This window comes from Poecile atricapillus, chromosome 14 (assembly GCF_030490865.1).
Source record: "Poecile atricapillus isolate bPoeAtr1 chromosome 14, bPoeAtr1.hap1, whole genome shotgun sequence".
Taxonomy (NCBI): domain Eukaryota; kingdom Metazoa; phylum Chordata; class Aves; order Passeriformes; family Paridae; genus Poecile; species Poecile atricapillus.
The window spans coordinates 12204817-12217926 of NC_081262.1; the positions used below are offsets into that span (position 1 = coordinate 12204817).

Consider the following 13110-nt stretch of genomic DNA (forward strand, 5'->3'; position numbering starts at 1 on the left):
TTCCTTTTTCAGAACAGATCATACATTCCTACCCCATTTTTCTAGACACTTGTGTCAATGCGATATCATCAGATGCCGTTCAGTCTTTCCTCTTAGCCTGAAAAAAGCTTTCCTGTTGGGAAGGTTGGGATTTTAATATTTAAAAAAGACTTTGTGAAAAAGCTTTGCTGATTTTTTATTTATTTATTTATTTATTTATTTATTTATTTAATATCCCTCCCCTGATCAGAGTGGGTGCATTTTGTAGCTTTTAAATATCATGCAAGTTTTAAGCAATGCTGCTATTAAATCTGAATCTGCTGTCACAGCAGGCAGCAGGAATGTGATTCACACCAGCACAGAGAGGCTGCTCTGTCCTCCCCAGCTCCTGTCCTTAGCTACAGTCACCTGGCATCACACACTACCATTGTTTTCCCAACATCTCTGAACAGCTAAAAGCTCCAACAGAACTAATCCTGCCCTGGCTGTGCCCTCTCCCACCCTGAGCAGCAGAGCCCAACGTGGTCTGGCATCAGCTCAGTGATGTCTGAAGAAGCTCTTGCTTGTCCCACCCTGGGGTTTATTTTGACACGTCCGCCCATCAGCCCAACTCACATCACTCTCAGCAGCCTCTGAGCCCACTGCTGGGCTGGGAAATGAGAAGGGCAGGTGTGGCTCAGTGTTTGTTTGGAGTGAGCAGAGGGGAGCAGTGGAGAACTGACAGCAAGGCTGGAACTGCAGCTGTTCAGAAATGGAGGTGGCTTCTCCTTCCATCCATGCCCGGTTTCTTCCACCCATCCCCTGCTCTGCTCCTGCCCTTCACTCTCTGGGTAACCACCTCCATCATGTCTCCAATGCTCTTCCCCCTTCTCCTTCCCTTGCTCCTATAATGTTACATGGAGAAGATCCAAAACTAACATCTACAAACTCCAGACTTCCCATGGCTCATCCCAAAAAGGCTTGCCTGGTTTCTTCTCAGGGATCACACACTTCCAGGACAAGGTGAACAACAAGGAGACACAAATCAGGAGCAAAAGGCTCCAGGTGCAGGGATGTGCCCTTAGGAGAGGCACAAACCTGGCCAAACCTGCCTTAGCCCAGAGCTCTGCTGCTTTCTCGACTGTATGGCAGTACCCAACAGCTCTGTGCCCGTTTGGTGTTTGTGGATGCACACAGATGGACAGGGCTGATTTGTGTCAGAGCAGGGACTCACGAGCACTTGGAGCAAAAGGAAGCTTCGGGCAGCACTGCAAACAAGATGGTGCTCTCTCACACACACACACACACACACACACAAACTGCAGCCATGCACCAATAAATCATATTTTACAGCCTCCAGCACATAAACCCAGCTAGTGTGCACGGAAACCCAGCGAGCACACGCACACTTGTGAGCGCTCCTGACTCTCCCCTCCAACCAGCTGCAAATCCAGCTCCCAAGATTTTCTTAAAGGGTTTTCCACAAACAGGGCTGGAGCTTTGCAAGTGATTGAGCCAAACCTGGATGGGACTTGTGCCCTCACCACCTGGGGTGGTGGCAACTGTGACCCCTTTGCACTGCCTCAGGGGGCTGCACTCACGGAGGGGGAGGCAGGGGGTGGTGAACACGGTGGCAGTGCCTTTGATGGGCTGCTGAGCCCATGTGGCTCATAAAGGAAGGAGCAATCACTGCAAAATTCAGTGTCACAGTTACTCCTTGCAGCTCCCTCATGGCCCAGACGAGCAGGATAATGACAGTGGCAGAGACAGGAGCTGCAGTGGTATCAGATATAGCTGTAGGTTTGTGGCTTCATCCTGAATTCAGTGCTGGAACTAGAAACCGGGGAGTCTCAACTCCTCCATGGCCCACAGGTGGCCCAGGTGGCTTTGCAATGGTCACACCTCCACATGAACAACTCCCAGACTTCCATGTGTGAGCCTTAGAGAAGTCCCCATTTCATATGAGCCCTGTGCCCTCACTGTGCAGCAGCATAATGCCATGAGCAGGGCAGGGATGCTGTTGGCCAAAGCAGGACAGTCACCCAGCAGCTCCCAAGCCGTGGACAGCTGCTGCACCACACCAGCACATCCAGCCAAGCACCCATCCTCACCACACACCTCTCCCAGCCATGCTGCTGTATTAAAGTTAGTTGAACAAATCAGTCTTGCTGGGAGAACAGGGAGCAGAGCAGTAATTCATGTCTCCTCCCCACCGGAGGCATCTCGGAAGCCTACTGTGTGTTCTCTCCCAACTTATTATCCTTTCACTCTTGGGAGGCAACTTTCCAACAGGCAGAACGTGTTTTCCCTTGTCGCTTTCCAGCATCGCTTCTCGCCTCACCTGTGTTTTGCTAAGATAGAGGGTTTATTGTAAACTTATTAATTACTTCATTTCTCCTGCAAGGAGCCAGGAGAAAAATTTTCCGCGGCAGCCAGGATCTGCTATTGTGTTTGCGGCGGAGCTGAATGCGGCTGACGTCATGATTCATTTTCCCCATGACTGGGGAAGGCGACTCTCCGTGCCACGCCGTGCATATGAATCAGGCAGCCTTCCCCTGGCACAGCATGCCCAGCAATTCATCTTCCACCGGGACTTCTTCAAGCAGAAGAGAAAATGACAAACTTTTGCTATTGCGCTTCCCTGCAGAGAGATGGGGGCTGCAGCCTCCCCGGACCTCATGCTTGTCCCTCCACCTCTGATCAACAGCAGGTGGGGGTCAACAGCAGATATTTTCCATGCCTGTAGATGTTTCAACAGGTCTCCAAGTGACTCCTGCAAGCCTGGCCAGCCCTGCAGTCAGTGCAAGTATCTCAGCTAACTTTCTAGCCTGCTCACTGCTACCTTTCCTCCAAGCCCAGGGAGTGTGTTCCTGCTGAAAGCAGGGGGAAATCAATATACACAGAAGTTTATAGCAAACTGATTTTGTTTAAGGTAGAGCAGGTTGGGACTAGGTGATCTCTAAGGTCCCTTCCAACCCAAACCATTGATGATTCCTTAACTCTATGAATGAGACTTGCCTGAAAAAACAGAGATAATGATGTCCTCCCTGTGCAAAGCACACCAGACCACTGATGTGCTCATCCTCGACATGTGGGAGAGCACAGAAGGGAACAGAGTGCATCCCAAGTAAGAGTCATACACCCAGTTTGGGAAGTGACACTTTATTGTTATGACAGAAAAGCTACATCCATTATAACACAAAATGTCAGATTTCTGGGGATGCTCCACCCCCCCTGGAGGGGAGGAGGAAGGAGACCTCCAAGAACAGATACCCACAGGCTGGTGGCAGGCAGCAGGCTAAAGCCACCAGCATTGAACACAGCCCAAACTGCTCCTTTCCACTTCCAACAGTCCTGAGATAACCAAGAGCCCTGAAGTCTTGGTGAGGAACCAAAAGAATGGCAGTGACTGAGCCACAGAAGGGTCAACACAGATATGGGGGCTTCAAATGGCCATTTATGCTTGTGCTTGTCTGCTGAGTGATGGCAGACTCAGGTCACTGATATCTTAAAAGTAATTTCAACCTTTCTGAGTGATGAGATGTTTGCAAGAGCAAGAGACTTTCCCTGGGTCTCTGTCCTCAGGGATCAGGCCCTTGGCTCCCATTAGAAGAGGACAACCATGCAGCAGGAAGCACCACCCTCATGTAGGTTTGTCTCTTTGTTAGGTCCTAGATTTAGGGAATCCTTTTGGGAAAAGCTGTGAATGGTCTTTCTGGGGCTCCTCAAACCAGCAGCTCCCACAGTATTCCCAGACAGATCCTGAGAATCTGAGCAGTGATGAACACGTGGCCCAGCTCAAAGGCAGGGATTGGATCCTGGCACAGGAGAGTCCTGAGATGGAGCTAGACTTGCCCTCCCACAGGAGGAAAATTATGCCTTTCAGAGGAATTGGTGGGATTTCTGACTCAGCATGAAAGAAGGGGGAAGAAATGCAAAACAGAAGCAACCCAATACCACAAATTAAGGGTGGTGGACAAGAGAATTTTTCCTCGCTACCTCAAGTGTCCTGCCCAGGAGGGCCAAACCCTGGCTGGCAGCTGGCAGTGGGACACTAAGCCATGGTCTGGCGGCTGAAGAGGTCGAGGGTGAGGGCGCTGAGGAAGGCTGGGATGCTGTCCTGGCGCAGCAGGTGCAGCTCGATGAGCTCCCGGATGGTTCGTGAGAACTCCGTTTCCAGAAGCTGCATTTTCCCACCGGAGGAGCTGGAGGCCTAAGGGGAAAGAAGAACAAGCCCATTAATACCAGAGGGTTTTAATTCCCCTGCTGTGACACAGGAGCAGTGTCACCCTGAGGCCTCCTCTGGTGCCTGTCAGCAGGGACATGCCATCTGTTTGGCACATGACATTCCTGAGTCCTGCATTCCAGTGTCCCCATGCAGGACCCCTGTGAGACTTCCCTGGTGACAAATGTGGCACTGGGGAGATGAGGGTTTGACCATCCTGGAAAGAGTCTGTGCTGCCAGCATGGAACAGAGGTGGCCACATCAGGGTCACTGTCACCAACACCACCCAGGGTGGCAGGAGCTCTGCACAGGGGTTTTCTCTCCATGAAAACACTTATCCCACACCACTTCTGTGTGGTGCTCCCTAGGAGGGAGCAGACCCATTCCTAATTAACATAACTTCTTCCCAATGAGTACTGATCCACCCTGCATCCCTAAAGTGTTTAGATCAGCCTGGCAGCACACAGCAGAAACCTCCAGAGGAATTATTCCAGAGATGCTCTCAAGAAAATAAGGAAACTCAACATGTGGGAAGACACTACAAATCTCCTGTAACATATAAAACAAGCAAAAAAAAAGGCTAAATGCAAGAGAAATAAGGAATGCTTGAAGCCTCTCCTGCCCCTGGAGGCATGAAAGCAGCTTGTTTATTAATAAACAACAAAAACATCACAGTGCAAATGCTAATTTTTTTTCCCCTGCCATTTTCCTCTTCAAAATACTCCCATTCCTAATTGCTTTGCAGCTCTGCTTCCTATAGGAGCTGAGGTGGGACAGCATGGGTGGTGCCAGGCTCAGCTGGCAGCCCCTTTGTCTATCAAAGGATGCCAAGATCCGAAGTGGAAGATTGCCATGGGAGAGGAAAACATGGCTTTACCTGCAGAGAGCCCCAGGGAGCCTGCTTCCTTCTGATTTCACGTTCTCAGGAGCCTGGACACATCTGATTATGAACTTCCCATGTTTGGGTCACTGTGGATTGTGAGGAGTGCAAGGTGCAGATGATGCCCCTGTCATCGCCAAGCCAGACAGGGAATGAAAACAAGGTTTCCACGTGCAAAAGTGAATTAGGTTTTGTTTAGATCTTTGTTTTGGCTGGGTTGTTTTTCAGCAAATCCCATGCTTTGATCTGCTGCTTACTGGAGCTACCTGATGCCTCCTGTGCACCTGAGGTAGCCCTGGACCAGATCAAAGAGGGAAGCGATGGCAGATGAAGGAGCTGGTTGGAGGCATCAGGAAGGATGCAGATTCCCAGCCCACATAAAGCCAGAGGTGTCACAGCACAGCAGCAGGCACAGGAGCTGGGTGCTGTGGCAGCAGCACAGGTTTTATTTTGCAAATCCCTCCCTGGATTCAGCTGATGAGAAGTGCCAGTTTTGGAGGAAGGTCCGAGTATTATGAATGCATCACTTGTGTCTCCAACTCTCTCAGCGCCGAGTTGGATTCATCTGAAATGGGAATTCAAGCTCTGTATGAAATACACAGCCTCCCTCGCAGATTTAAAACACTCTTTGGGCACAGAATTAATTTTCTGAGAATTTACAAGCAAATCCATTAATTGGTTTACTAGTTTAATTAATTAAAGAAAATTCCTTAAGAAATTTAGCATCCAGTGCCAGACCATTTGCTTGTGTTTTATGACCTCAGAAACAGAGCAACATAAATGTTTTAAATTTCCTCTACTTTGAACCCACTAGTGTCGTGGGTGAAGGCTACATTTGAATATCTTCTCTTTTTTTGTGAGATTGATGGCAGTTTCTCTCTATTATTCTTCATAAACAAAGTTTTCTCCTGCAGCAGAGGCAGAAGAAAAATGCTCAGAGAAAGTTATGTGGACAAATTTGTGTTTCTGAGAAGACTGGTATTTCCCATTGGGTTTTCTCAGCTATCAAGGGAGGCACCATCCTCCCTCTCAGCCCCACGGCCTCTGTCTCCCCAGGAACTCCAAAAAATCAAAGAAAACCCCCTAATGCTTCCAAACCCCAGACATCTCACCCAGGTTGCTTCTGTAACAGGCACAAGGCGAGAAGGCAGCCATTTGGGAAAAAAAAGCAATTCTTCCTGTGCTAGGAGATGTTTATATGTGAACTTAGAGAATGGATGCACTTGCAGTACAGCTCATTCAATCTCACACTGCCTTAAAAAAAATGGAAAAACTTTTTTTTTTTTCCCCTAGGAGTATTTTAAAATTGCTATCATTGTTACTTTTCTTATTATTTGTTTTTAGTGCTTTTTTTCTTCACCCATCCGTTCATAATGTGGTATAGACTGGGATATATAGATAGATTTGCTGCTTTGGGTCCAACAGCGGGAATACCTCTGCAGCCTGTGCTTTACAAATAAAGTGATTATATGAAATAATAGCAATATGTTCCCATTAGTTCACAGGATTTCTTTTCAAAAGCCAGCCTGCACCCTGCCTGGTGCACTTGCTGGCAGAGAGGGAAGCGCCCGAGGCAGGAACAGGAGCGAGCAGGGGATCAGAGCAAGGCAGTGGGATGCACAGGGGTGTGCAGGAACTGAGGGGGAAGACATGGGGGGGATGCTCTGCTGAGTGAACGCTGCAGGGCCTGGTGTTCCACACCATTCTGTGGTTCCAGCTCTAAAAACTGTATTTCTGGAAATAAGAAACATGAAATTTCCAGCAGTTCAAATCTGCAAGGGTACTCGAGTCCTCCTCTTCACTGTTCATAGCTAGGATTCCCTCCACCCACTTTTAATCAAATTATTTTTTTATTTATAAAAAGTCTCAACCTGCAAAGGCAAACTCCTGGACACAACTCCTGCTGACAAGAACTTGCAGGTGCCAGCACAGATCAGCTATTCACAGCACACTCCATGTAACACAATCACCATTCACTCTGCTGATGCATTCCCTAACATTCTAAGTTTAGATGAAGCCAAAAGCAGCCCTAGCCCATCTAGGAATAAAATAAAAAGCTGGGAGGAGCACAAATAAGTGTCACTGATGCATGGGGACAGTCCATGAGTGGGAATGGGGTGAGAGACCAGAGCATGTTCAAACCCAGCTCCAACTGCTCTGTGCCCAGCATTACTGACATCACTGCTACAGTGTGCTACTGCTCTTACAGGGCAAAAAAGCCAAGAAAAAAGCAAGAAAAAAGCATCAACATTTAGAGTCAAACGGAATACATGGGATCAAAGGAAAAGCTGGGTCTGTGAGCATCCCCATCCACCCCAGAGTCAATGCACAGAGGAGTCAACGCAAGAGGACACTTTGGGGACCACCATCACACTTCACTCTCCCTTCCGCCTCTGTGCTGGGCCACACAAGTGCAGTGCTTCTCTAGAGATGAAAATATTCCTTCCTAAGCCTCAGTTTCCCTGAGCACAGAGCAGCAGCTAATCACTATGAGAATACCATCTCTCAGGTACTCTGTACATAGCCCTAGATTGGTTTCTTCTAATTCATGGGAAAATTCTGGCTCACTAAACTACCGAGATTCAGGTCTTTATTATGTTTTATTCAGATCTCAAATACTTGCAAAAGGAAAGATTTCAGCTTTTGCTAAGTTCTGTTGCCAGTTTAGTGTGATTTAAGGACTATGGGGACCTTTTGTAGAAAAGCAAAGGAAATCACTCTTTGCCCAGTGTGACTGCACAGCCAGCTCTGCTGGGATGGGTGGGATGTGACTCTGGTTGTAGGTTTGAAGGGTGACAGCCTGTTTGTCTCCTTGCAGCAACCAGAGCAGGGGGCAGACCTCGCTGTGTTGTAAACCACAACAACACTGGTCTGCTTAGCACAGAAAAACATGAACTTGGACTAGCTGCTCCGAGAAATGAGCTGTTAGCACAACTGTTTCTTCAGGGGAATCAAGATCAGCAGCCGCCTGCCAAAAGGAAACATCATAAATCTTCCTCTTAACCCTGGAAACCAGTAAATTATTCAAGGCTTTATAGTTCAGACACACATGTAAAAATCTCTCCAATAACCACCAACATGGTAGAAAAGCAGGTTCTTCTCTCCATCTCAGCAAGGAGTAGATGATGTGGAGGAGCAATAGGTATTCCCAAATGTCCCTGTTGGGGGATGGACGTGCAGCTGGATGAACTGGGCACATAAAATTGCAACATGTGGGCTGGAACAGGCTCTCTTAACTACTGCCACTTCAGTGTAACATGTACAGGACTTCTGTCTGCACTGGTCCTGCTGGGATGGCTCTTTGCACCCGTGCTGGTGCTGCATACAAGCCTTCTCTGAAAGCCAAACATTTCCTTCTCTGCTTCTTCCAGCAGCCAAGGGGGCCTATGTGAGAAGTGTGACAGTGTCTCCTTTAGTCACTCACAAGCTACCACATGGCTCAGAAGTGCACTCTCACCTAGATACATTCAGGTTTTACCTTCTTGTACACCTGCTCCCTCTTCTCTCTGATGTATTTTGGTAGTTAAAAACAATGGCTCCAAAAGTGCCATCGGCTATAAAGTGGCATGCAGCGTGACTTTAATCACACAAAAGATGCTTCTTGAAAAATGTAAGACCCAAGGTCACACAGACCTTCAGACACTGGAATAAGACTGAAAAGAGGGTGGCTGCACACCCCAAGGAGAGAACTGACACGGGGACATGGTATGAAAAAACATGGAGTAGAAATGCAGAAGCAGGGAAAAGAGGGCTTCAGCATTCTATGCAACTTGAGATTTCAAAATGAAGTGAGGACTTCCTACCTCTGATTTCCACACTGAGAAAGCACAACTGCCTTTGGGTATGCAATCCATGCAGGACCTGTGTTCCTGCAACTTCAAACACACACCTCCAGTGTCGCAGGTGGAGCTCCTGAATGGGTTTTGGCAAGCTGACAACAGGGATGGTGGAGCTTTGTGCCAGGCACAGCAGGCAGACAGCTGTGTCTCAGCTTGGGAACAAAGGAGGTACAAACACCTCCACAACCTGCAGAAGGATGAAGCCCTGGGCTTTGTCAGGGCTGCCAGAGCCACCCCTTGGCGTGGTGACAAACCTCTGCTTTGCAGATGCTGCTTGGCCACGCTCTATGGCAGACGGTGCTCTCCAAGGCTAAGATGTATTAGGGGTCAAAAGGAGCATGTGAATCATTGCCTGGTGACATTTACTCAGTGAATGTATCTCGAAGGCCCCATCTCATCTGCTCTGCTCCTTCCATAAATCACTGTCTGTGCTGTGTCCCCATGGACGCCGGCTCTGAGCACACACAGCGATGGTGTGTGCAGAGGGAAGGGCCACCAGGGCGTCACACCCAACACTTCACTGCCTCTCCCTGCTCTGTGCAGGTCCACAGGCTGCTCCAGCACCATGTGCTGTGGCCTCTGTGCCTGAGTTCTCTCTGCCCCTTTCTCTTCTCCTTTTGGTGTTCCTCGCCCTACCCTGGAGAGGTTGTGCCATCCAACGTGGGTTATGCACATCTCCCCAGATCCACCCCTTTAGCAATCTGCCTTTGTCACATGAATCCCTCAGTCACTCCCTCTTCCCAAAGCCTTCATGTGTCAGCAGAAGCCCTCAGGGTTGGTTCCACTTGGTCACGTCCCAAAAACTTCACAGCTCTATGGCCATGTGTGCCTTGGAGCCTTGGGCACACTGCTGGTCCCAAAACCCCCTCAACTCCCCGACACCTTCCTCAGCACCCTCTAACACACACAAACCCTGCCACAGTCCAACAAACCTATCTGAAAATTTCCTTTAAGGAGCTGCTGGCTCTGACCTTTAAATGAGAAAATCCTTTTGTTTCTGCCTCTTGCTTCAGATGCCGAGATTTTTCTAAATGTCAAAGGCCGCCTTGTCCACGTGCAGACGTTGAGGGTGGAAGCTGTGATGCTGAGTGAGCTGGCATCCTCTCTCTGGGTCTGCACAGCTGATAAATCACCCCTTCAGATCACCCCAGACACACAGACACACAGACAGACAGATGCAGGGCAGCCAAAAAACTGGAGTGCCCATAAAAAACCCAAGGAAAATATGTGTGTGTGTGTGTTTGTGTGTGTGCACATGCAGGAACTGCCTGCTGAAGTTCTAACAGCCCAGACACGAGGTTTTGAGATTTAATTGCTCAAACTTGGCTCTCTTGGGTGATGATATCATTATCAAAATACCCCAATTGAGTTATGCCTCACCAATCAATCTCTCCTAAGCATCATGCACTGCTCAAATACCAGGTCCCCAGGTAGCCTCTAAATCACTTTAATTACAGGCCGTTCATTTAAAATTAGGGAAATATTAAGGAAAAGAAAAAAAAACCAACACAAAATTGAACCACAAGATGTGCTTATGGCTGGAAATATTTATGAGGTTATTTAGCAAACTGTTTACTGGTTTCCTTCTTTTTTTTTCATGGTAACTGGCAGGTTTCAGCTGGCCTGACAGGATGCCTGCCCATGGTGGCTCCCGCAGGATGTGCAGCACTTAATCAATCAGGTCACCTCCCTTTCACAAATGACCATTCCTTGTCTGCAGAAAAATTTCCTCCCCCCTTTAATATCCTCATTGTAACCCAAAGAAGAGGAGCATTTCTTTATAATAATTGTTTCTTGCCAAGACCTCTGACCTCTGTGTCGCCAGCTTGGTATATAAAGTGAATTTATGAGGCAGACAGGGATGGATGCCTGTAAAGAGCCTTCCAGGAAATGTAATGAAAATGCTGCTTTTAGCTGCTGAGCAAAGAAAAGCAAATGCCTGGCAATGCCAAGAAGAAAATTGAATGCTGGGATGGGGTAAGTGAGAAACAGCCCTGTGTGCACTGAGATTTATAGCAAACCTTTCCTTTCTCTTTCTTATTATTCAACACTGAGATGAACCACAACCCCAGAATGCCTTTGGAACAAGAGGTCAGCTCATATACTTCCATCTTAATCAGAAGCACGAGCCAGGCACTGTGTACAGGGGGGCAGCAGTGATGGGGTCCTGGATGCTGCCCCAGCTCGGCAGCAGAGGAACGCAGGGCGGGCTGTGCTGCACCAGCTTCTCCCCACAGCTCCCTGTTTTGATCTAGGCGAGCTCTCCTGCCCCTCACGTCAAAAATGAAACAGAAAAAAGAGCAGGGACATGTTCTGAAGGGCTGCACCCCTCTCCATGGGGGAAACCTGCTGCTGCTAATCCTGGGGGACAGTGCTCTCTGCGGCACAGGGCGAGTCAGCACCTTCTTTCAAAAGGTTTCTCCTACAGGTTAATGCCCTTTAGACTGTCAAATGTGATGCCATAAAAATAAGATCAAAGGCTTTAAAATAAGGGAAGCGTATTTTTTGATTCATACTATTACTATTTTATATCTGAATATTCCTATAGAGCTTTTCATCCTGGAAGACAGGTCTTTGAACTGCTGTGATTTCACCTATCACTGAGGAACAACCCCTGGGGTAAAATGTGACAGCTATTATCAGGGTGCCTTAATGTTACTGAACAGTTCAGGACAGACAGAGACAAATATATCCAATTTAAATCATAGGATTGAAGAACTACTGCTCAGTGTGGATTAATACCCATGCATTTTCCAAAAGTGCTTTGAGAATTTTTAGAGAACAAGTGCTGAAACTAAAATTCCCTGTCTCATCTGTAGGATTCATTCAGGCTCCCATCATTATGCTGCAAATTGAACATTGTCAAAGAGGGAAGATGACAACTTAAATGATTCACCCGTAGCATCTACTTTTGCATCACAGATTCTGATGGGATGCCCAAACCAGCCACCAAGGAGACTCACCCTGTGGAGACTTGCTGAGGTGATACCTAAAAATGGTTCCACTGAACACATGGCTGGTGAGAGTAAGTCACAGCAGACTACTCACATCACAGAGAATGGAAAATCACATGGGATGTCACTCTAAACTAATACTGGCAGCCGGCCGTAGTCGGAGCTTGAGCTCATAAAGTATAAGTTTTTAACAGACTTCAGATCTGCTAAATAGTGTTCACCAGCCAAATATGCTTACAAACATCAAGCATAAAGGAGTAGAGATGGGAACAAGGCACTGAGCTCACAGAATTTTTCCAAGCCCATTCCATATAAAAACCGAAACTACAGCATTAAGCCTTTAAAGCCAATACCTCCATAAAAATCTCAGGATCGTTACAAATCAGAGTCTCTCCTTGATACACAGGGAAGCTGTGCTGATCCCCCAGCCATGGCTATCTCTGACCTACAACAAATCCCTTTGCAAAGAGCAGCCAAACGCGCGTTATCCCAACTGCTGTCACAGCACGCGCGGCAGGGCTGGAGCGCTCCAGCGCCCCGGCTGCAGCTTCCCAACCATCTGCGAGGTGACTGTGTTGGACTGGTCAAGCTGCAGAGTGAGCAGCTAACAAGCATTAACAACATCTAGCCCATGTGTTCTGTCTAGTAAAATGCCAACCCATCTGTCTGTAACATCAGCGACTCCGTAGAAGCCATATGCAGGAGAGACATAAATTAGGGAGAGAAAAATCTCCCGTTACTTTCTCTGCAGTGACTCTGCAGTTGTCGCTAGGAATGCGAGGGACTGGGTGTTTTTTAAGTTCTGTATCTCCAGCCAAATCTAAGGCTCACGTAGCTCTCCAGCCCTGCCATCCAGAGGCGGTTTATTGTCTGCACCTGACCCTGGTGAACATGGCTTGGGGCAAAGAGAAAAGTAGCTGCAACTCAAACCAGGTTCCAAACCGCTCCCCCAGGAGAGCCAGAAGAAGGCAGAGAACTGGAGGGAGATACCAGGGACTGGCAAGTGAACCTAGCATACAAGAATCCCTCAGTTAGACAGGGAGCTCATTAACCAGCCAAGCTGCTTATCACATTCCTCTTCATCTCCCTTGCTGGAAACTCTCCGAGCTGCAAGGAACAGAGGAGCAGTAAACCAAGAACATGGAGTTTCTGGAACATAAGAAGGAAGCACCTATGGGAAAAATAAAAAAAAAACCATCTGTGTGGGCTGTAATTAAGACTGCCTGTTCCCAAGGCAGGGAGATACTCCACTTG

At 47.9% G+C, this 13110-nt stretch overlaps 1 protein-coding gene across 3 annotated transcripts in view; it reads right to left on the reverse strand.

The window, feature by feature from the left end:
* Positions 1 to 3105: 3105 nt before the first annotated feature.
* The window catches only part of MAD1L1 (mitotic arrest deficient 1 like 1), a 346214-nt gene continuing 336209 nt past the window's right edge, over positions 3106 to 13110 (reverse strand). For all 3 annotated transcript variants that reach the window (XM_058849980.1, XM_058849981.1, XM_058849982.1), the window contains one exon: positions 3106 to 4171. In XM_058849980.1, coding sequence (XP_058705963.1) covers positions 4013 to 4171 — 159 coding nt within the window. In that variant the 3' untranslated portion in view covers positions 3106 to 4012. The remainder of the gene's footprint in view (positions 4172 to 13110) is intronic.